Source organism: Tenrec ecaudatus, chromosome 18, assembly GCF_050624435.1.
Source record: "Tenrec ecaudatus isolate mTenEca1 chromosome 18, mTenEca1.hap1, whole genome shotgun sequence".
In the NCBI taxonomy this organism is placed as follows: Eukaryota; Metazoa; Chordata; class Mammalia; order Afrosoricida; family Tenrecidae; genus Tenrec; species Tenrec ecaudatus.
The window spans coordinates 10847779-10871617 of NC_134547.1; the positions used below are offsets into that span (position 1 = coordinate 10847779).

Below are 23839 nucleotides of genomic sequence, written 5' to 3' on the forward strand. Positions count from 1 at the left end.
AAGTTGTCTAAATTTTAACCTAGTTACATCTTCCACAATCTATTTTTCAATGCACTCTGCATGATCGCAAGGGTATTTCCATCCTTGGTCTGTGGCCAGAAGGATTCACCTGAGTTTAATCCATGTGTATTCTCCTTCACTTTGAAAATATTATTTTTTTTCATTTTATTGGGGGATCATAGAACTCATCGCAATCCATAGATACATCCATTGTGTGTCAAGCCCGTTTGTACATTTGTTGCCATCATCATTCTCAAAACATTTGCTTTCCACTTGAGCCCTTGGAATCAGCTCATTTCTCCCCTCCCTCCCGGCTCCCCGCTCCCTCATGAACCCTTAATAACTTATAAATTACAATTATTGAAAATAATTTTAAATGAAACAACTTTTAAGTGGGTCAAAGGAAGATCAAATAAGAGATTACCTTTAACCTAATTATACCTACCATGATTGACCACAATGTTGATAACTCGACTATTCACATCCCTCCACGATGGTCAGCGGATTCGCCGAAGGCTTAAACTCTGTGTGGACCCTACAAACGGACCTTAGGCTTCCATTGTTCATAGCCATCTGCAAACAATATAAGCTCTGATACCTTCGCATCTGGATTCTATGATTTCCAATCCAATTCTCCCAAGTTCCATTTCCGGTCTCCCCCCCAACCTTTTTCAGCCGTCCTCGGTAGAGGGCGCAAGAAAAGGCAGGATGTTTTCTTCCTTTAACCCCACACGCCCTCCCAATTAAAGAGCAGCGCCGCGCTAATCTCTGCGCAAGACCACTGTGGACTGTCACGTGAGGGCCGGCGGTCAGCTGACTACAGCCCAAGGTCCCCTTTGGAGGGGCGGGGCCCGGCGAGGGCCGCTGATAATTGGTGGGGTAGGACCAGGAAAAGCACGCAAGGGGGCGGGGCCTTCGAGGCGCGCACTCCGATTGGGTTGCGTAGGTCACGTGACGTGGCAGGCGCGTCGGAAGGGGCGTGCCGCGGGCGCTGTACGCGGAAGTGTACGAAGGCGTCCCAGTCTGGGGCGGGCTGGGAGAGGCCGCGGATCACGGGGCCGAGTGCGGCGCCCGGCGGGGGCGTGGCCAGCGGGGCGCGCGTCGCGTTACGAGGCTGCGGGTTGGTCGGCGGGCGTCACGTGGTGCCCGGCCGTCGGCGGCGCGCGCCTGAGCGACGTCAACACATCCCGCTGAGCTGCCCCGACCTGTGTCCTGCGGCTGGGCGGGCACTGAGTCCTCCCAGGGCCCGGGTCGGACGGTTTGCCGAGTCCCTGTGCGGCCGCCATGGACAACTCCGGGAAGGAAGCGGAGGCGATGGCGCTGCTGGCCGAGGCGGAGCGCAAGGTGAAGAATTCGCAGTCCTTCTTCTCCGGCCTCTTCGGGTAAGAACCGGGCCGAGGGCCGGCCGGGACGTCGGCTGAGAGGGAGGACGAAGGTGTCAGGACCAGAGGCGGCGGGGCCGGCACGAAGGACTCGGGCCGACGGGACACGATCTGAGGCAGCAGGGGGACTAAGGGGCCGGCACCTGGCCGAGGCGACACCATCTTGAAGCGGCTTAGGGAACTTGGGCCAAACTCGGGCCGAGGCTTCGAGAGCCAGAGAAAGAGCTTCGGGAGCGCTGGGTGCACCTACCTGAAGGATCCCGGCCGAGGCCACCTGTCCGGGGTGTTGACCCTTGGGGGCCCGCGGTGACGGACTTGCTAGGCGTGGGGGACGGGTCAGGAGTCTGACACCAGGCCGAAGGGACGGGGCTAGTGGTCAGCCCACGACCGAGGTGTGGTGTGCAAGGTGCCTGGGAAGACGGGGTGGCGATCAGGCCAAGGAGATTGCCTGCTTGGGTGGGAGCTGGGCGGCGGGCGATAAATGATACTGGCCTGGCTGAGATAAGGGGACCAGAGAAACAGGAAGGAGCCGGAAGCTGTGTGTGTGTGTGTGTGTGTGTGTGTGTGTGTCTAAGGACAGTGGCTGGGGCAGGCTGAGAACAAGGCTCACAAGTCATTTCTAACACCTGGGCCATCACAGACGCCACCCATAAAGTTTACGGACTCTTAAAAGTAGTCCCCACCCCATCCTTCAAAGGATCTTAGTATTTTGGGAGTGTCAGAAAGCCCAGGTTTGAAGTGTGGTTCTGTCGCCTTATTTTCTGCCTGTGACTGCACCCATGTAAATAATGTGTGGGCACTCATACACACACACACACACATACGACACATAGAAAGCAGGAGGCGGTACATGGTTTGGGGAGATCCTGTGGGACGTTGTGTTGCACCCTATGGAGTCTCGAAGTGAGAACTGACTAGAGCAGTGGGGTTTGTAATGTGCGGCCATAGGGCTAGAGGAGCATGGCCTGGAGGACATCCCGGCCGACATATCATTAGGTGAGGAAGGCAGTTACAGAAACCGGGGTGGGGATGGAGAGGGGGATGAGGATCAAGGGCAGAGCTTCAGAGGTGGGGCCAAGAGCTCTATTTCAGGTAGCTTTTTCCTTCGTGGGTCCCGGTGTCTGGCCCCTTCCGACTAGCAACTGGGGCATTGCTGCTGGGTTGTCTTGGAGGGAACCGTTGAGATCAAAGTCCATGTAGTCGCTGTTGCTTCACTGGGAAGCAGGTGGTGGCGACACTGTCGAGTGGATTCTGGCTCACAGTGACCCCGCGAGGCAGAGCAGAAGCTGTTCCAGAAGCCGTAGTCCTGGGAGCAAGTGGTCAGGTTCTCTGCAGCTGCTGGGGCCTCACTGTGGTTTGCTTAACTTCCCCAGTTAGAGCAAAGCAAACTTGGGTGGGGTGACAGGGGCTGTATTACCCAGAAGCTGTGGGAACTGGCAGAAGGCTCTCTGGGAGGGGTTCCTGGGCAGAGGGACGGTCCTGTCCAGAATGGCGGAGCCCCCAGGTTGGAAGGGCAGGAACAGCTTTCTGGAGAAGGGCCTGACCCAGCTCCAGCGAGAGGCTAAGCAGGAAGCCCCAGGAGCTTAGAGCACGGATTGGGGTCGGGATGGGCACTCCAGGTGCAGGAAGCAAAGGCGTCCCCCGTGTCGTCACCATGTGTTGAGTTGATTCTGATTCATGGCTCAATGGGCCGGGACATGGGGACAGAAAGAGACGCACCTCAGTCTCAGAGGACCTGGGAAGAAAGGGCTGGGACGCAGGCAATACCGGAGCTCCTGGAAGCAGCTGTCATGGGGCTGGCCACTCCGAGCTGTCTTTGCAGCAAGCTGTGTGTGTGTGTGTGTGTGTGTGTGTGTGTGTGTGTGTGTGTGTGTGTGATTGTGTTTGTGTGAGAGAGAGAGAGCAGGTGCGGAGTGAAGGCTGGGGCTGTTGTGCGAATTACAATAATGATAGCTTTTGCTGAAAAGTTAGTTGTGACTCATCCCTCCTGCAGCTGCTGCGCCCCCCTCCACCCCCCATCCTCTAACACACACACACACACTCACTCACTCACTCTCTCTATCTCTCTGCAGTAGGGCTGCCCGGTAGAATATTTGGCTTACTCAGCTGCAGTCTTTCCAGAAGCAAATCCCCAGCCAGGTCTTTCTGCCACCGCTCTGCTGGATGGCTTCAAGCCACCACCCTCCAGGCCAGTCTCAACCCAAACCCACCCCACTGCCCTGCAGTCACCCTGACTCACAGCCACCCCTCCTAGGGTTTTGGAGACTGTGAGTGTTTACAGAGGGCAGTGTGATCGTCCTCTCCAGGAACAGTTGGTGGGGTTGATGTTCGGCCTTGGGGCTCACGAGATCAGCACCTCACCCTCAACACCACCGTGTGCACCGCCCAGGGACCTTCACAGTAAGACTGATGCCAACAAGCCAGGCCTGATGCACAGCTGCCTTGCGGGGCAGGACAGGGCAGGACATCGGGTTTCCAGGGCTGTCCGTCTTCACGGGAACCGTCTTGTTCTTTGGCAGAGCAGCTGGTGGGTTCAAACTGCTGACCTCTGGCTGGCATAACCAGTGTGCCACCAGGGCAGCCGTGTGAAGTGCTCGCTGGGACTCTGGGTCAGGCCAGGCCCAGGCATGGCACCTGACTTCTCTCCTTTCTTGTACCCTGCCATGGAGTAGTGGTTACGTGTTGGGCTGTGGTCCCCGAGGTCAGCAGTTCACAGCCACCAGCGCTCCTTGGGAGAAAGACGGGGCTTTCTACTTCTATAAAGAGTTACAGTCCCGAAATCTCGCAGGGGCGGGTCCACCCTGCCCTTGCAGGGCCGAGCTACCCCTAAGGGCTTCTCAGGCTGCAGTGCTTGTGGGTGGAGATGGCCAGGTCTTTCTCCCAAGGCGCTGCTTCCAGGGTTCTCCCTCCTCCCGTCCTCACAGAATCCCCCTGGAGGTTCCCTCTCCCGTCCCCGGTCCCACAGCGGAGGGCGGGTAGGAGATACAACCAGCTCTCCGCTCCTCCCCAGCCCTGTGCTGGACCTCTCAGCCCTTCCTTGTCAAGGCCCGCACCTGGGGGGAGGGGCACTGCATGGAAGGAGGCTGACAGCAACTCTATTGGGGAGCCCCTGTGTCTGCACTCTCCCCTGCTCCCCAGGCACCACTGGTGTCCCAGGTGTCTGAAAGGAGGGACTCAAGCCATCATATCACTTCCAGCTCCCCACAGGGTAGAGAGGGGCAGGGGTCAGCTTGGAGCCTCCAGCTCAGGTGCACCTGTGTCACAGTCTCTGAAACCCAAAGGGGCAGTGAGTTTGGTTTGTTTTTTGGAGGGGGCGTTATTGGAACTGGTTCCATCCCTGTGGTGGGGGGCCTTGGCCTGCCATTGGCCAGCCCCTCTCTGGATGGCAGCGTGCTGCGGCATCTCTGCCTTCCCCTCTGCTCCCCAGCCCGCAGCCCAAACGCTCCTCCCCAGTTTCCCACATAAAGACCCAAGAGACCTGCTGGGCAGGGGTTTGGTGGAGGGGGAGGGAGTCACCTGCACATTTCTCTTCTCCCTGCCCCGGGGGTCCTCCCACTCTGTCTCTCAGGGTCCTGCAGATTCCAGCACTGCCTCTGATCCCCATGGCCTTTTCTCATCTCCAAAATCCAGTTAGCTAGGACGCAGAAAGTGCCTTCGCCTGTGGAATGAGATTCCAAATGAGGAGTGTAACCGTGCTGAGGCGAGGCAAAGGGCCGGTGTTGGGACTTGGTAGGGTCCACGCCACTGTCGATGCTGTTACTCTGGGGTGTTGTCATTGGAAGTTGAACCCCCAGGAGTGGGGGGTGGGGAACAGAGATGACAGGGTGTTTGTTCTGTGTACAAACCAGATAACCAGGACAGGGCGGCACTCACCAGCCCCTCCGTTTCCCAAGCCTGCCTTCTCTATGAAAGCCGGCGGCTACAGCTTTCTCCCTCTGAGGGGCTGGTGGGTTTGAACCTCGGACCTTTCCGTGAGCAGCTGGGGTGCTCAGCCCCTGTGCCACCAGGCCTCTGTCGTGTGCACACTTACCCAAACAAAGACAAACTCCCTGCCCTGGACTTGATTCTGACTCACGGCAACCCCACTGGGCAAGGTGGGAATGCCCCTGTGGGTTTCCCAGGCCGTCACTCTCTACGGGAGAGGAGAGTAAGGGAGGCCAACAAAATGTGGCAGGGGGGCGCCCAGGAGAACCAGCTGATGCAGCGTGGAGACTGAAGTGGGTGTGAGGTTCTAGAACCTGCTTGCACACACGGGTGGGGTGTGTGTGTGTGTGTGTGTGTGTGTGTGTGTGTGTGGTGTGACCAGTCCCTGCTTGGTGGCAGCGCACTGTGATCCTTTACTGGAGTAGGCTGGTGGATTCAAACTGTTGATCTTGTAATTCGCAGTCCAGTGCACAACCACCGATGCCACCAGGGCTCATGGTAAAAGCCAGGCCTTTCAGTTAGCTGGTCTCTAACCCTCTCCAAAGTCAGGTCTACGGTCTCGCTCTGAGAGACGAGAGACTGAGGCCTGGAGCACCGGCAGCGCTGTTCTTTTCAGGTGACGGCTTTGCGCAGGCCCCGGGGAGCGCTGAGAGAACAGTACCTGGCCGTCACGGCTCAGAGCCACAGCTACATCGGGGTGAAGGGGTGGGCTCCCCTAGTAGGGACAGGTGACTGGTGTCATGGGGACCCTACAGCCTCACAGCTCGGGGTGTGTTGGCCCCCTGTGCCGGATGGACTTCGGGCAACCGGCAGCTTTGTGGTTTAGAGTTCGCTCTGCTTAATCAAGTCGGGGGTCGGTGAAAAAAGAGGAAGCCCCACAAGGAGATAGGGTGACAGAGTGGCTATGGCCGTGGGCTCAGGCATAGCCCCAATGTGAGGCTGGCACACGACGGGTGTCTGTTTCTGAGCCACCTCCCCGACCCCTGACGACAACCCAGTGGGGGCGCCATCGAGCCCATTTCCACTCGTAGGGACCCTGTAGGACAGGAGGACGAACCCATGAGGTTTCCCCGGCGGTCCCACTTCTCTGGCTCTTTCTCTCTGTGTTAGTGGTTTTGTTGTTGAAAACGTGCACAGCGAGAATACACCAGGTCAGCCGCTTTTGCACACACGGGTCAGTAACCCTGCTTCCATCTTTCAAAAGGGGCAGCTATTGTCGCCCTCCTCTGAGTTGAAAAGGAGCCCTGGGTGGCACCATGAATTAGGCTTGAGGGGCTAACCCCAAGGTTACTGGTTCAAACCTCCCCGCCAGTCCATGGGAGAAAGAAGAGACTGCTCGCCCCTATATAGGCGTTGAGTCTCTGAAGCCCTGTGTCGAGTCACTGTGAGCCAGAGTCCACTCCACAGCTGGGAGCTTCCGTGAGTGGAAGGGCCCTGGTGGCAGTGGAGGAAGTGCCAACTGCTGGCCTCGGCAGTTTAAGCCCCCTGGTCGCTCTGCGGAAAGACAGGGCATTTGGCTTCTGTGAAAGGTTGGCAGTCTTGGAAACCTGTGAGCGGCTCCTCTGCCCTGTCGGGTTGCTGTGCATTAGAATATTAGAATGGCATGATGGTCGTGAGGGAGGCAGGTTGCCAGCCATTTCTCCCTGGGCGCCGCTGGTGGGTTCAGATCACCGACCTCTCGTGAGCGACTGAGAGAGCACTCTGCCACTGGATCATCCGGGCTCTTTGTAGCAGGTCTGGGGGGGCCATGCTCCCTGAGTCTGAGCCAGGGGATCTGGGGAGACTGTGGTCGCTTCTGAGAGCTGGGGGCGTGGCTAGGTGGACCCGTGGGATGAGACCTAAAATGGGGAGGTACTATCTGCCTTGCTCTTTGAGGACTTTACCTCTGGGGACAGGGGTGGAGTGCATGTTCCTAGAAGTGAGAAGGGGCCCGGCGGGTGGAGGATGGAGGCTGCACCCAGGCCCCTCCACAGGGTCACCACCACAGGCAGCCCTCGGGCATGGGCAACGGAGCAGAGCTGTGCTGTAATAATAGCCTGCCCGACGCAGCTGGCCCAAATCTGCTCCCCCACAAAGCTGGGCGGGAGCGTAAGCTGAAGCAGCTGTGGGGACCCGCAGGGGAGGACCATCAGCCATCACAGCCACCTGGTGCCCTGCGCATGAGGATTGGGGCAGGAGGCAGAGGGAACAGTCTTGGTTTTGCTTGGGAGGGTGCCCCATCTGGCAGGAAACCCAGGAGTGGCCTTGGCCAGCTGTCCTGTGGCCAGGCGGCCTGCTGGAGTCCTGGAGGACTGTCTGCCTGGCTGGTCTCGTCCCCTGCTCGGAACCCTTCCCCTGGTCTCCACCCGCCTCTGATTCTGCCCATGCCGTGCCCTCTGGCTGGTCTGCCCATCATCCCTTTTCAGTGCCAGCTTTGTCAGGCGTGGCTGAGGTCTAAGCCCAGATCTCCAAGGAGAGCAGGGTCCTTGCTGGTCCCATTCAGAGTAGCGTCGCCCCCAGCATGACTCACTCCGAACTGCCCTGCCCCCAGCTCTGGCGCCCTGCCCTCCTCTCCTCTACCTGGTGCCCCCCCCCCTCTTCAGTTGTTTCTCCCATCTGTGGCTCCTCGCCGTCCTGGGGAACCCTGCTCCTTTCTTCTGAAGAAGTGGGGAATTCTTTGAGTGTGCCCCCTCTCTGCCCTGCCAGGGACCAGGAGGAGGCTGGCCTGGAAGCCCCCTCAATCTGCCCCCCAACCCAAGACGAGGCTGCTGCTGTCTTAGACCCTCAGCCCAGTGTCCGCTCCTCCACTGAGCCAAAACGAGCCCCGGCAGGGGCCACTGACCACTCGTCAGAGTGCCTGGTGAGGCGGGCGGACAGCATTTTGTTGTCCCCGCAGTGAGTGCAGGAAGGGCTGGTGGGTGTTTCTTGGTTGCTGCTTGGGCTTCCTGCCAGATAACGTCCCAGAGAGGGGCCTCTGGAGCAGCTGGGCAGCCAGACCCCAGCAGGGCACCCCTCCCATCCCGCTCCTCACACCCAGGTCCCAGGTGTGTGGGGGAGGCAGTCACAACTCATGGCCACTTCCTGGGGCATCCTGAGAGATGGGGTGGGGGGTGTCGATGTAGTCCCAGCAGGCAGCAGCTGCAGGCTTTCCATCAAGATAAGAACCTCCTTGGTCGCCAGCTCCAGGCCTCCTGATCTGCCTGCCTCTGGACGCTCTGCTGAAACCTGCGCATCAGCACACATCTCCATGGCAGATGGTGATGGCAGAGCTTGAGGGGCTCTGGCTGCACTTCACGCCGGACTCTGCCAGGTGGAAGGCAAGAATTCTACCACCCATTCCACCCAGCCCACAGGGCAAGCTCTGCCTTTCCAGGCGTTCAGTCACTTCCTCTCCTCAGCTTGTCCAGTTACTGGAACCGCCTCTGTTAAAAATTAGGCTCCCGGGCTCTACCCAGACCCCAGAGCAAGCTCTCCCAGGGGCGTGTGGCAGTCCCCTCCTGGGCCCCGCCAGACCCTGCTGCTTCCTGTGGGCAGGTGGCACGGGAGTGAGGGCTGGGACTGGGGACCCGTGTGCTTCCTGATTGGGCAAATAGCCTCTTTGTCAAGACACCGGGGATGCCGGTGAGCTCACTGGAACCCTGCTCCATGCGGTTCTCCTGGCTGCCATCTCTACAGGAGCAGATGGCCAGGCCCGGACCCCCACTGGCTGCTGGGAAGCTGCCAACCGCCAGCCTGTCCGTTGGCAGCCCAAGTGTTCCACCATCGCACCCCCAGGCTCCCTGGTCAGTGAAGAGAGACCCCCAAAGCTTGCCTGGTGGGACTCTGGGTTAGTGGGTTTCTGGGTGCTGGACACAAAAGGGATGGGTGACCGAGACTGGAGGCCCGGTGGCTTACAGGGGGTAGAAGGACCGAACAAACTTGTTAAACCCTTGTGGGATGGTGTGTGTGGTGGGGGGCAGGCGGGTTCCCTGGAAAATGGAGCTAAATGGTAATGGGATTTTCCCCATATCTTCGGATGCCCCTTGGTGTGCGTTTAAGGAGCCCTATGGGTGCTGTGGGTTAAGACTGGACTGCTAACCACAGCGTTCAAGGTTCAGGGGCCCCCACCCTCCAGAAAGCCGAGGTCATCCACTCCTGGAAAGACCCACAGCCTTGGACACCCTCCACAGGGTGCTCTCCGTCAGAATCCGCTTGAATCCGCTCACCGACAGCGAGGGTTTACTGTTGCGCGTGTGTAACTGAACAGACACATCAATGGATGGTTAAAGAACAGGTTCACACCGTGCACGCCATGGGTCGACAGTGCACCTCCAGGCTGGGCACCCTGTCCTGCAGTCCTGCAGACCCCCGATTGGGGGTCTCACCAGGGTGCCATGTAACACAAGGAAACCCGCCTGGTCCTGTGCCCTCCTCACACGCTAATGTTTGAGCCCATCACTGGGCTGCTGGGAGGGACCAGTCCCCCACCTTTCAGCTAGGCACCCACGGTTGACCATTGGCACCACCCAGAAACCCCTGTGGTGGCTCAGAAGTCTGCCATCGAGTCAGCATCGACGCAGGGCAACCCCGTCAGGTTTGGGTTTCGAGTTGGTGACTTTGTGGTCAGCAGCCCAAGGCGTAACCGCTAGGCCACCCGGGCCCCTCCTCTGGATGCTGGGACAGGGAAAGGGGGTGTCACAAGACTGGCAGTCGCTGGCTCCCTCCCTGGTCCTTTCCAGCCTGCGGGGCTCCAGGCCTTCCTCGGCCTCTTCAGGGCCTCCGCTGCCACTGCCTCTGTGTCTGTGTCTTATTTCCACAAGGACCCCGCTCCGGTGGGATCAGGCCCCAACTGGCCCACTAGGATCCCTGGGTTCACTGATAACTCTTCAGAAATCCTATTTCCAATCAAGGTTATCTGCACAGGCCTCAGGGCTGAGAGCTTGAACATAACTGTTTGGTGAGTTGGGCACCTCAGTCCAGAAGAGTCCCCCAGAAGCCCTGACCGGCCGTTGCAGAAGCTGTCCGAGCAGGACATGACCAGGGGGGAGTCATCAGGAGGGCAGTATTTTCCCCGAGCCCCCCAGCCTCCCCGCTGAGGGCCCAGCAGTCAGCCCACCTGACTAAGTAGAGAGCAGGGCCGGGGGCCCAGGTGTTAAGGTGCTTACCTGCTAGCCTGTAGTACGCAGTTTCACATGATGTGGACAAGTGTTCACTGCACATTGGTAAGTAAGCACCTAGAAGCCCTTGCTTACCAGGTCCTCGGTCCTTGTGTGGGTTGTGAGTCTGAAAAGAGGCTGTGATTCTGTAGGCGGGGGACAGACACCAACCAGACCTCACAGGTGGTAGGGACTTTGAAACAGTTTCCTCCTCTGCTCCCCCTTCATATCGGGTGGTTCTAGCCCCTGCCTTGGTGGCACTGTGGCTAAATAAGCACTGGGCTGCTAAGGGGAAGGGGGGCACTTGGAAGCCCCCAGCCACTGGGCAGTAGGAGGTGGCCACTGGCTCCTGGGAACCCTGTGGGAAGTTCCGCTGCCGTGCAGGGTCGCCATTGGTGGGCATCGACTCCGCAGCAGTGGACTTTGTCTAGGGGGTGGGACTGCACAGATGGATGCTCACCAGGCTTGGCCCCAGCTGGCCTCTGGGGGGGGGGGGCAATCAGAGCAGGGTTGGGGGTCCTCACGCAGCAGGGTACCTGTTCCCTCTCTGATCCCAAACTCCCCAGGCGTCATATCTTTTCTTGTTTTTCTCTATCCCCACAGAGGCTCATCCAAAATAGAGGAAGCCTGCGAGATCTACGCCCGAGCTGCAAACATGTTCAAAATGGCCAAAAACTGGAGCGGTACGTGACGCAGCTGCCACCCGCCCTCTCTCTCCCCCCCGACCCCACTCCCAAAGTCCTGGCAGTCCTCCACTGTGCATCCACTGGGGCTCTTACCGCCTGGGCCTAGAGTGGGGCCTTGGAGCTGGGCTGGAGAAAGCTTGTCAGCCCAGACAGGCCCTGGAGGCTTGGAGTCCTGGGTTAGCTCCCCGACTAGGTGCAGAATCGAAGGCTGTTCCCCACCCCCACCTGCTGCTCCTTCAGAGCCAGCTTTCTGGGCCGGTGGAGGGCATGAGAGGGCATCAGGTGGCGGTGTCTCTGGTTTCTGTCAGAGGGACCCCAGCCAAGAAGGGATTGGGGGTTGGCCTGTGGGGTTCATGGTGGTTCCACTCTGACACACGGTGACCCCAGACCTGTCTCTGAGTTCGAACGACTGGCGTTTCGGTGCACGTGGAGGGCTCCCGGGAACCTCCTGGTTGGCCCACAGCGAGCGAGGAGGGAGGGGCTCTGCCCAGCCCCGAGCCCGCCTCCCATCACTGCCCTCCCCACTGTTTAAGATGAGGGACTGAGGCTGGGCCGAGTTTGTCTTGAGTAGTAGGTGGTAGAACCAGGGGAGTGGATGGGGGGGCTTGTAGGGACTGAGGGCCTCAGCTCTGTCACAGCTTGGACTGGCTATGTGGCCCTGGGGACACGGCCTGGTTGACTGCCTCAGGCTGGCAGGGCCACGAGGTGGACTCCTGGCCCTTGGGGCTGAAGAGTGGCAGTGGCTGTGTGTGCCCCCTCCTCGTGGAAGAGGCAGGGGTGGTCCTGGTGACTGTCAGCTGTCACGAGTTGATATTGGTTCCTTCCCAACCCCGTGTGACAGTGCCCGGCTGGCACCTTATAGAAGCAGACGCCAGCCTGTCCTCCCACTGAGTGGGTTTGCACCGCCAGCCTTGGACTGAGTGCCCACCCCTAGGGGTTCCATGTGCCTCTTGGGGCCCAGCCCCTGCCTTCTGCACGCCTTGTGTCAGAGCCACGCCTGGGGCATCTCGCACCACGGGAGTCTGGCTACGGGGATGCACCCGGGGTCCTGCTGTCGGTGGGTGGTGTGTCGGGTGGAGACCTGGCTCACTCAGGTGCCTCTAATGCCCGTGGCTGACGCTGCGTGGAAACCCTCACACTAAGCCCACACGCAGGCAGCCTGTGGGTCAGTGCTCAGCACTACAGGAGCTCGGAACCAGCCAGCTGCGCCTGTTGAGATTTCCGGCTTGGGGCACCTGTAGGCCGAGCTCTTTCGGCCTCCAGGGTGGCCGTGCGTCCCCTGTGGGAACTGTTTCTGTGGGAAACCTGGGGCAGTGTCAGGAGGCTTGCTCAAGGACTTACAGCATGAGTGTGTTTGGGGGAGAAGCTGGAGTGTGGGGTGGGGGCTCAGGACAGCAGGTGTAAGGGCTTTGGGCCTGTCGATGAGCTGTGTGGCAGGAATGGCCTCGTGGTGGGGGTCCTGTTGAACTCTCACCTGTCTGTTTTCTCCCCGGGATTTGGGGCCTGGGCTGTGGCTCTAGATCTCAGCGGCATGCCTGACACCCACCCCATACACCTGGGGCTCACCCATCTCTTCCTTCCAGCCGCCGGGAACGCATTCTGCCAGGCGGCCCAGCTGCACTTGCAGCTTCAGAGCAAGCACGATGCCGCCACCTGCTTCGTGGACGCCGGCAACGCCTTCAAGAAGGCCGACCCACAAGGTGAGGCCGGCCAGCTGGAGGTTGCCACGCAGCTCCCTCCTGGGAGTGCTGTCCCAGGTACTCAGTGCACCAGGACGGGGCCACCATCTGTTCCCGTGGCAGAATCAACCTCATGCCTGCCAGGTAGCAAGTGCTGCCGGAAAGGGAGTGGAAATTCTCCCACCTGGCGTCTCTGTGCCCGGATGGAGGGGGATATCCGGGGGAACAGAGGCCCAGTCAGAGCTGTGAGATCAAGCAGCTGCCACCCAGCAGGAGCAGGGTGTGTGAGGGACGTAGTCTTTGCCCTGCTGGGCTGCATCTGAAACAAGAGCACGGCCCCGGGGGCTCCGACTTTGAGGTTTCTGAATCTCCTTGTCGCAATAGCGACGTGAACCACAGAGGGTGCTCAGTGATACACTCACTGCTCCCCTCCTGCGGTGCAGCTCCACTCGGCCGCGAGCTGCAGTGATGCAGGACATGATTCTTCAGCACTCCGGGGCCACGCTGAACCGAGGAAGAGAGGCCTGGTGATCGACTCCCCAAACCCAGCCTGGGGAAACCCTGTGGCCCTAATGGCCAGGGTGCACCGGGTTGGGCATGTGTCTCCCCGGGGTCAGGCGGAGGCAGCGAGTTGGGAGACCAGCTCCTTGGCAGCCAATGACACATGTCATTATCCTTTGAAGGGAGTGGTGGGAGGTGTGTGGATGTGAGAGAGAGAGAAAGAGAGACAGAGAGATTACAAGTTGCCTTCAGGTTAGTTCTGACTCAGCGACTGTGTGAGCCCAAGTGGGCCAAAGAAACAAATCCAGGGAGACTCACAGGTGTATAAGAAAGAGCTTGATATAAAGAGTAATTGTATGTCAAGAAAACATCCCAGCCCAATGCAGATCAAGTCCATAAGTCTGATATTAGCCCATATGTCGGTATTAGTCCATAAGTTCCTCTTTAGACTCATGCAGTGATGCCAAATGCAGGGAGATCACAGGCTAGGGGGTGGAAAGTCTTGTGGATCCATTGGCAGAAGCATCTCAACACTGGCAGGGGTCTCCACTTGGCTCCTCTAGCTCCTGGGCTCTGGCTCCATAAGCTAGCTCCATATGTCTTGTTAACCACGAAGTAGGGAGAGAGTATACCAGGCCCCCAGTGAGCTGTTTATCTCTGTGTTGCCTGCAGATGAGGTCATCAAGCAGCGACCTGATTGGCAGGCTTAACCCGCCCCTCAGAAAGTTGGCACCAGATGATGTAACTACCACAAGGGTGACCCCAGAGGGAAGTGCACTCCATAGGATTTCAAGGCTGCGCCTTTAGGGAGCGGCGGATCACCAGGCCTTTCTTACCAGGTGCCTCTGACTGGATTTGAACCAATAACCTAGTGGTTAACGGTCAGCACTAAACCTCTGTGCTGCACGGCGAGGCCTCACGAGGCATGATTTTGGGCTGAAGATCAGGAGCAGCCACGCGCAGCTGGGCACTGGGAACCATTACAACCTGGTTCTCAGGCCAGGACTCCAGAATGGCAGGGACCCGTGGTTCCCCCATGGGGACACAGTGGGGTCTGCCCTCCCAGGCCAGGCGGATAGCTCATACTGTGGCTGGGAGGGCCTTGGGTGGAGCTTCCCTGAGGGGGGATCTCCTGGCAGGCTGGGCCTCTCCGCCAACCAGGTACCATGGTGAGGACCCAGGGTGTCCCGGCTTGTTTTCTGCCCAGAGCCCCCTGGGAAACCTGGTTGACCTGGAGACGCCTCTGTGCATCCTGAGTGACCAGAAGGACTGGTTTCTGGTCTGGCCAGCAGAGCCCCTCCCTGTGACGTGTGCTCTTTTGTGATTTGGGCTGCCCTGCTCCGAGGTGACCCTGCGGGGACCTGGTGGCTGTGATGGTTGTCAAGGAGCAGGGCTGCTGCAGCGGGCACGGGAATGACGGCATGCCCAGGTGGCCTGGGCACTGTGGGCTGGTGGGACTGCCCTCTGAAGCTGCAGGAGGGGCAGGCATGCCAAGTGAAGAGCCTAATTTGGGCAGGTTGTGGCTCAAGTGGGGTGCCAGCCCCAGCCACCGGGAGCTCAGCCAGCCTGGGGTGGGGGATGGGCACCTTTGCACCAAGCGGTGGCAGCTGCTTTGTGTCCGAGATCACCCGGGCGTCACAGTGGAGTCTCATGGCAGCCCTGTGCTGGCACCTTCCGGGGCCTCTGCTCGGGGAGCAGCCGCCGCCTCTGAGGCCCAGGACTGGTGCAGGCCTTTCCTGGAGCCTGTTTGCCTACAGGATGAATGTTCCCAGAGGCAGACCTGGGCCTTGCCTCCTACCCCGTCCTGACTCCCAGTCCTCTGCCCCACCCCCTGGCCAGGAACTTTGGGGGATAGAACCTGGAGCCTGGGGGTGCATTTGAACTCCTCCCATGGCTCCACACATGTGGCTGGCTCCCCCAGGCCTGTCTCACCCATGCTGGGCCAGGGGGTGGTGGTGTCCTCCCTCTGTACCCACTCCTGTGCCCCTGCTGCCAGTTCTTGGGCACCTGCTTGCTGCCCCAGATGCTTAAAACCCAGAAAACCAAGCCCGCTACCATGGAGTTGATTCGGACTGAGAGTGACCCCAGGTGTACGACAGAGCAAAGCTGCCCCTGTGGGCTTCCAGGGCTGTGGGTCTTCATAGCGGCGGGCTGCCTCATCTCTCCTGCCGCTGGTAGGCTCCAACTGCTGACCTTGAACCCTTAACTGCTCAGCCACTAGGGCGCCTCGCCTCCCAGATGAGTAGCCTATGCTTTGAACCCATTCAGGTTTCTTGTGAGCCTCGGGGGTGTGGGGGTCACAGAAGGCTCAGAGAGGCAGGACCCCATTGCAGGGCAGGCCAGTGCCCTCCCTCCTTTGCCCAACCCTCTTGCAGGGTAGCTGGAGGAGGGGTGGAGCTGGGGTGGGGAGTCTGCCCCTCAGGGCCCTTTCTTGTGTGTCCTGAGACCCGAGCTGTTCCTGGGGTTTAGCTGCCTGGGCCCTGCCACCCTCCCACACACATTCAGGGTGTCCCCTCTGAGCAGCAGGGGGAGACAGGGAGCAGTGAGGGAGGGGGAGGCAGCACCTTCTCACCCCTCACACCCCACCACCCTCCCCACCTGCTGGCCCTCCACGCCTCAGAATGTGCTCTGCTGGGGCTGGGGTGAGGTGGTGTGTGTGTGTGTGTGTGTGTGTCACATCTTTGGGGCTTGACTTTGTGCTCACCCCCCCCACCCACCTGTGTTCCTTACCTCCGACCCCACTTCCTGCTGCACGCAGCCCCTCCCCCACCATACGTCAACATCACAGTCAGGACTGTGCACGTGCTCAGAGCTCCTCTCAGGCCCCACATTGGTCCCCTCTCCGCAGGATGACGCACACACCCAATTTGGGGGCTTGAGAATTAGGGAGGAGCTGTAAACCCAGCCCAGGCCAGCAGCCCCATCAGGTGTCCCAGTCATCTGAGCAGGCTCCAGACCTGGTGGCACCCCATCTCTGGGAGCCCAGTTGGGGGGGGGTGCAGTGCAGCCTCCCCCATGGCCTGCCCCCGGCGGTAAAACAAGCCTGCCTGAGCTCAACTCTGCAGGAAGATGCCGCCCACTCTGCCGTCTCTCCTCCAAATAATGTGTCAAAACCAGCCGCCGCCACCGCCTTCCAGATCAGTTTCTGCTGGAGGCTGCTCTGCCACAGGGCCTCCCCTTTCCCCTGCTCGCCCCCACCCCCGCTGCCCCGTCTGAGTAGTGACTTCCCACGGAAAGGGGCGAGGGGGGTGTGGGCTGGAGAGGTGGTAGCCCTGACCCTAGCCAGCTGCTCCGGGCCCTCCAGGGCAAAGAGGGGGTGGCCGGATGGCCCTGCCTTGCCCCTGCAGTGTGGGAGTGGGCAGCCTCCTGAGGCACCGACTGGCACCAGTGTTAGGTCAGCGGAGTCGTGATCCCCTCCCACTGCAGGGGCTGATCTCCTCCCTTTCTTCCCCCCAGAGGCCATTAACTGTCTCATGAGAGCCATCGAGATTTACACGGACATGGTAAGTCAGGGCACCAAGTGGAAGGGGCGGAGCTCCGGGACCCTCACTGGAAGCGCCACATGGCCTCCTGGGTGGTTTGTGTGCCCAGCACTTATCCCCACGCGGTGCCCCATCTGACGGCTCTGCGCCTCAACACCGGAGGGGGACAGGACCTCGTCTCAGACAGGAGGGCCCCTCCCTCCCACCCCACCCCCACCCTCCACTTCCAGCTCCTGGATTCCTGCCTCTCGTCACGCACACACAGTCACTCACACACACACCTGTCCGCACCCCTCTGCAGGGGCCCTGCCCCAGACTGTGCCCTGGTGGTGTGTGTCTGGGCTGAGGGATAGCAGTCGGGGCAGGTGCAGGAAGGGGTTGTGCTCAGGGCCAGTGGGGCTGTCAGTCAGCGGGCGCCCTCAGTGGACCAGCCCTGTGTGCAGCCCCTGAGGGCCAGAGGGATACAAACCTTCCTGCCCGTGAGCTGGTGACCTCCTTGGAGAAGCACTGGACACCCCTGGGGAAGGCCCAGCCATGTGGCCACCCGGGGACATGTGGGGACTCCAGCTCACAGTCCTATGCTGCCCGGTGCCTGGGCTGCATTCCACCTCTCGACGGCAATTGACCACTTCCTGTGGGCAGGCCTGAGCCCAGCCTGCCGGGGACACATGCACAGGCCGCCCTCCTCTCAGCCCTCGGCCGCTCGCCTCACCTCATGGGGGCTGTGGACCCCAGTCTGCCAGCATCGGGGGCCTGAGGGTAGAGGCCTCACTGGGTCAGGGCGGGCCTGCAGGTGTCACTAGTCACAATGCTGTGTCCGGTGTCCCTGCAGGGCCGCTTCACGATCGCAGCCAAGCATCACATCTCCATCGCGGAAGTCTACGAGACAGAGCTGGTGGACATCGAGAAGGTGGGGCCAGGCAGGCAGAGCCGGGCTAGGTCCCGGGCCCGAGGTGGGTGCCCCTCCCTCCCCGCTCCTCCACACAGCCCGCTCTCCCATGTCTCCCCAGGCCATTGCGCACTACGAGCAGTCCGCGGACTACTACAAGGGCGAGGAGTCCAACAGGTACGTCTGTGGCAGCCCCCGAGCCCTGCTGCCCCAAGCCCCTCGGGGGGTCGCAGGCCCAGCCAACACGCACCTCTTCCCCGCCCTACAGCTCAGCCAACAAGTGTCTGCTGAAGGTGGCCGGCTACGCCGCACAGCTGGAGCAGTACCAGAAGGCCGTGGACATCTACGAGCAGGTCCCGTCCCCCCGCCCCCTCGCCTCCCACTGCCCCCTCACCCAGCCTTCACGCTCAACCTGGCGTGACACCTTCTCCCCTGCCCACTGCCCTGGGAGGCACTGCTGTCACATACAGACACATGCACACCCGCCACCCCCACTTCCTGAGCCGCCTCAGTGAGACAGCGTTCCAGACCAGAGTTGGAAACGGCAAGGGTTGCCGAGGCCCGCGGTGGGTGGGTGCTGGGAGCAGGGCCCCCTGTCAGTCTGTGGGAAGTGGAGAGTATGACATGGGTGTCTGACTTCTCTTACTGCGTGGGGGGCGCTGGGTGGGACCAGGCAACCCCAGCAGCTGGCCTTGGAGGAGAGGGGGGCGGGCACCCCCTCACATGTTCCCAACACTGCCGCTCCCTGCCCACCAATATGCCAGCTTCCTGAGACCACCTGTGCCCACCCCGGGTGCTGGCTGTGTGGTGGAGCCGCCGTGCCCTGGGGCACGTGCTCCGGACATTGCTGACTTCCCAGAGAGGCCCCAGCCCAGGCTAACAGTTATCACCCCACCCCCCGCCCCACTGAGCTCATGGTGCCACCTCCACACGGCCACAGGTGGGGACCAACGCCATGGACAGCCCCCTCCTCAAGTACAGCGCCAAGGACTACTTCTTCAAGGCGGCCCTCTGCCACTTCTGCATCGACATGCTCAACGCCAAGGTGAGCCCCGCTGGGCCCCGGTGTGCCCTGCCTGCCACCCTGTGCCCTACCCTTAGCAGGGAGGTCAGCTCCCCCCAGCACCTCCCATCATCAGCCTGGGGTCAGGATGTGTGCTTAGGTGGTGTGCACGTGCCGCACCCCTCCCCTACCTGCCAGGCCTCGGGGCATTTGAGTTTGGGACCCTAGCTGGCTTGTGGCAGGCTCCGGGGCAGCATTTTCTCTGGGTGCACCCCATGCAGGCAGAGACAGGAGTCCCTGTGCAGGGCCCCTGGCTGGGAAGCTGCAGCCTTAAGGTTCCAGATCTTCCCGGTCCACGTCCATGGCCTTCTTCACGTCTGCATTCACACCCCACCTGCGCTCCGGGCTTCTTGTCTCCAAGGGAGGGTGGGGGCATGTCCCCAAGGGGAATGGAAAGGAAGATGGAGGAGATGGGACAGATGGTGGATGAGTTGAAGCAAAATGTGCACACACTGTTGAATGGAAACCTATGTCGGCCTCCAGGAGCGAGTGGACCCGAGATGGTTTTCAGTGGAGGTTGTTTTCGGTGCTGCCTCGGGGTAGTGAGAATGGCCTGGCGGAGGCGGCCAATGACTTGTAACTTCACAAGAGGGCGCGGCCAGCCCCCTCCCTCCCGGGACACCCTGACTTCTCTTCCAGGCCCATATTTGGTTGCTCTGGCCACACACAGCTTCCAGACAAGGTGGGATCTCTTGGGGAAGTCACAGGTCAGGATTCAGCCAGACTCAGGACACTTCTCTTCAGCTGGGACACCCTTTCCCAGCCAGGGCCTGTAGACGGTGCCCTCCCTTCCCTCGGGCCACGGGCCATCGAGCCTGTGCCCGTTTTGAGCAAATATCACAGAGCTCTCTGGGTACCAGTAAGTACTTGGTGGTACCCACTCTGCCAGGAAGCTCCAAGGGGCTCAGCCCTCTCGCTTCATGGGCTGGGAAGCCAGCCCACTGCGCACCCCCTGCGTGCGGGTCTCCAGCGTCTGCTGCCATCATGTTGTTTTGTGCTGTCTCTGGTGGAAACAGCTGTCTGTCTCCCAGGTCTAAGAGGTTCCCGGAGGACACACTCCACCCTTATCTCTTCCTGGGGTGGTAGTGAGAGCCTCACTGTCTTACTTTGGGATTGCCCATTTGAAGCCCAGAACTGACCAGTCCCCTCGAGAGGGCAGGATTCCACACATCCTGTTGGTGTGGGTGAGTGGGGTACCTCCCCACTCAAAGATGATGTACTTCACTGTGTCGAAAGGTTTCCAGGAACTGCGGGAGCCTCGGTGCCTGCAGGGGTCCCTGTGAACTGTCCCTGCTGTGTACGTGATAGAGTGGATGGGCCAGTCTTAGGACGTCGTTCTTAGCCAGCAGTCCCTGGTGCCGCAGTGTGAACGCACCACGCTGCCCAGCAGAGAAGGGCCAGGACGGCCATGGAACGCCCTGGGGAGCAGCATTCCACCCCGACACCCAGGGCCACTGTGAGGCAGGGTCTTGCCATGAATCTGTAGTTCACACGGGGGCTCAGCCTGCGTGTTGTCCAATCCTGGGGGTCCTGACAGATACATGCCCCATGCCTCCGTGTTCCAGGAACACACAGTCGTCTTGATAACCGAACGGGGTCCTGCCTCTCCCCTGTCCATCCCCCCCGCACTCCGCCGCCGGGGTCTGCACCGTCTCGGGGCTCTCAGTCAGTGATCCAGTGGGGTCCCCAAGCCGGCGGGCCAGGCCCAGGATCAGGGTTCCTGGATGCCCCCAGCACCACCCCCCGCCCCATACACACCCCCAGAGCAGAAGCGGGAATTCACCTGCATGCTCCATGGGCTGCTGGCAGAATGGTTTGGAGTGTGAGCTTGGGGTCCGGTCAGGTTCAAGTCCTGGTACACCCTACCTGATCCCATGCCTCCTGCAGGTCCATGAGCCACTCTGGGCCAGCGCCCCCACGGTTCTGTGTGACCATTGTTTGTGTGGAGGCTGTACGCAGTGGGGCATGCCCTCCCCCTGCAGGACACCCTCCCCTAGCCCCTCGATTCTGTCTGCCCTTTTGAGCTGCTGGGTTCACAGCGATCGCAAAGAGAGTTCTGGGAAGAACTCGACGCTCAAGGCAGACGGCCTCACTAGCGGCAGCCGCACGTGGCTGGTTCTCAGACAGTGCAGGAGGTGGTTCTGCTGCGAGGCTCCCCCCACACTCGGCGCTCCCAGGGCCCCGTGCACAGCCTGTGTTCTGAGGAAGCGCCCACTGTCATGCACCTGCCCTTCCCTGGCTGGGAGAGAAGGGCCAGCCCAGGAAACTCCCCGCCCCACCCCGCCCCTAGCTGTCTTGGCAGCCAGGGAGAGCACTGAGCTCAGCATCCCCATGGAGGTGCCTGCCAGGCACAGAGCCAAGTGACAGGAGGAGGCAGGGGAAGGCGAGCTGACTCAGGGCAGGCGCCCACCTGCGTCCCCAGGTCCCCTTCCGCAACTGCCCAGCGGCAGCTCTGGCATGGTGTGTCCTTGGTCAATAATGGGTCTCTCCCGCCCCCGCCTGCCCACCCACCCGCAGCTGGCCGTCCAGAAGTATGAGGAGCTGTTCCCCGCCTTCTCTGAGTCCCGCGAGTGCAAGCTGATGAAGGTGAGCGGGTGACGCTGGCACCTGGAGTTTGCGCCTCTAAAGGTTGGCAGTTTGGACACCCCTCCCCTGGTGCTGTGGAAGAAAGGTCTGGTCCCCCCCTCCCTGCCACAATCAAGATCCCAGCCAGGAAGGCTTCCACATGCGGGCTGCCTTGGCAGTACCTGGCAGCAGCAGGTGCCTGCTCCCTCCCTGCTGCCACGTGGGCATCCTTAGTGCGTGTTGTTAACCCACCAGGCGGGAGCTGGGCCCACACCAGGCCAGCCCTGACCCCCACCTGCTCCCCTTTCTTTGCAGAAGCTGCTAGATGCCCATGAGGAGCAGAACGTGGACAGCTACACCGAGGCGGTGAGAGTGCGGGGGCTCGAGTCCTTCAGGGACAGCCACTGGGCAGGCTCCCCTCTCAGATAGCACTCAGGGTGTGGCTGTGGGTACCCTGGTCTCCACCGGACCCTGGCCTTGATGGCCTTTCTCTGGTGGCCCCAAGAACTAAGAATGTGCCTTCCCCATTTCCTGGATGGTGACACTGAGGCTGAGGACAATGAGGGGACTCATGTTGGGGGCAGGACTGGCATGAGATCCCCACCTGTCTGTTTCAGAGGCCCTCTGCCCTCTGAACATTTCCAGAACTGGGCCGTCTCCGGCCTCCTCTCCTACCCCAGAGCGAGCCTGTTGGCATCTTTAGAGAGGACAGAGATGAGCCTGTAGGCTGTCCTGGGCAGGCAGAAAGCTTCTTTCCCAGTCCCCTTTCGGTGGGTCCTGGGACAGGCCTGTCCCATCTCTAAACCAAGGCCCGGACGTCCTGTGCAATCCGCAGTGCCTTCCTTCCCTGCAAGGACTCGTCGGCCAGGGTGCCCTGCCCGACAGCTGGGCTGCCTCAGGGCCGTTCCGACCAGAGACTCACGGAGCGGGAAGCTGGGCTCCGGGGCCTGGGTGGAAGGGCTGTGTCCTCCACATCCCCAACCCGGTCCGGTCCCCGTGGTGTGCCCCAGGTGAAGGAGTACGATGCCATCTCCCGGCTGGACCAGTGGCTCACCACCATGCTGCTGCGCATCAAGAAGACCATCCAGGGCGACGAGGAGGACCTGCGTTAGGCTCCGCCCAGCCTGGACCTGACTCCGCCCCTGCTCCTGGGCCCTGCCCCCACCCCGCTCCAGAGAGGAGCCAGTGGGAGACTTGGGGCCGAGACCTTGGCTCGAGACCACCCCTCCCCATCCCACCCCACCCCAACAGAGGGGTCTCCCAGACCAAAGCCGTGACCATGTGGGCTCAGGAGGCCAGGACTACTGGCCGGCGGTCGCTTTCCGCCCTTGCTTCACCCATGGCCCCTGCCCATTTATTTAAGCCTCCCTGGTGCCCTTCTCTAACCCCCAAAGCCAGCTGTACAGAACCTCCCATACAGAGCAATTTGCTGAGGGGGCTGGCAGAGCCGGGGATCAGCACCTGACCTCCCATTTCCAGATGGCAACCCCCAGCCGAGCTCCGAGCACCGTAGCTGCTGCCCTCCAGAATGGGCTCATGACTGCGCCCTGGACCCCTGCTCCCTTTAGCTCCAGCCTCTCAGGTTAGACTCACGAGGGTCCTCCGGTACCACCACCTCTTCCCCTAATGCTTGGAGGCAGCTGCAGCTCCCCCAGCAAGAAAATAAAAATTGGCACTTTTGCACGAGCCTCTTTGTTCTTCAGCCTGCGGGACCCTCGCTGATCTTGCTGCCTCCTTGGTCACTGCCCTTCTAGGTGCATTTAGTGGGCAAGGGAGGGCATTCTGAGTTTGAACCGCCCCAGGCCAGATCCAGCCTCTGTGGGAGCAGAGGCCCAGCCCCCCTGACTCCAGGCCCTGGGGTGAAAGCCCCGATGTACCGTAGGGAGACGGGGACCAAAGTCCCCATAATACACCCTACCCCCACTCCACAGCCACGTTCCCCCAGAACCAAGGCCAAAACCGCAGTGGCATCTGCCCCAGGACGGGCACAGCTGTTGGGCGGGTGGGGAGCCAGTGGATATGGAGGTGGACAGTGGGGGAGCACCGTGACAGGTCTGATGTATGTGCCACCCCCACCTCCAATTCAGAGAAGACGGGGGGAGGGGGGGAGGGCAGAGGAGAGAGGAGCAGCTGCCAGAAATCAAACAGGTTCCACCTCCCACTGTTCTGTTTGATTGGTAATGGCTGCCCAGTGCCCAGTTCTACGTCTCCTCCAAGACCTGAGATTGATTATCAATGTCTGCTCTGGGAACTGACTGGAGAATTACTCATGTGAGAATCACTACCTGCCCCTCATGACCTCAACGAGCCTTTCACCACGCGGGCTGCACTTTGAAATCATTAGAAGCACTCAGGCACGGGCCACCCGCTAGGAACTTGTTTTGAGTGAGGGTCCCCACCCTTGGGGGATTTTTCTCTGTAAACTCCACAGATGTTTCAAGTGTGTGGCTCGACTGCATAGACCGTTCGTTTTCTCATTTACTCAACACACATCGTGAGTCCGATGAGAGGTCATTGGACGGGGTGCAGGAGTCCAGAAGGACACAGCTCAGAG

At 60.6% G+C, this 23839-nt stretch overlaps 1 protein-coding gene across 1 annotated transcript; it reads left to right on the forward strand.

Moving 5' to 3' along the window:
* Positions 1 to 1123: 1123 nt before the first annotated feature.
* NAPA (NSF attachment protein alpha) lies at positions 1124 to 22965 on the forward strand. The gene is made up of 11 exons (XM_075536857.1): positions 1124 to 1382; positions 11024 to 11103; positions 12690 to 12806; positions 16743 to 16789; positions 17601 to 17678; positions 17779 to 17834; positions 17926 to 18010; positions 18598 to 18702; positions 21238 to 21306; positions 21601 to 21651; positions 22296 to 22965. Exons 1-11 carry the CDS (start codon positions 1285 to 1287, stop codon positions 22395 to 22397), a joined length of 888 nt encoding a protein of 295 aa, XP_075392972.1. The 5' UTR covers positions 1124 to 1284; the 3' UTR covers positions 22398 to 22965.
* Positions 22966 to 23839: the final 874 nt, after the last annotated feature.

Bases quoted from the DNA above. Each gene is read 5' to 3' on its own strand.
- NAPA (XM_075536857.1), top strand. From the start codon at position 1,285: ATGGACAACTCCGGGAAGGAAGCGGAGGCGATGGCGCTGCTGGCCGAG. The intron at 16,790-17,600 runs GTAAGTCAGGGC...GTGTCCCTGCAG, and splicing joins TCGAGATTTACACGGACATG to GGCCGCTTCACGATCGCAGC. The intron at 17,679-17,778 runs GTGGGGCCAGGC...ATGTCTCCCCAG, and splicing joins AGCTGGTGGACATCGAGAAG to GCCATTGCGCACTACGAGCA.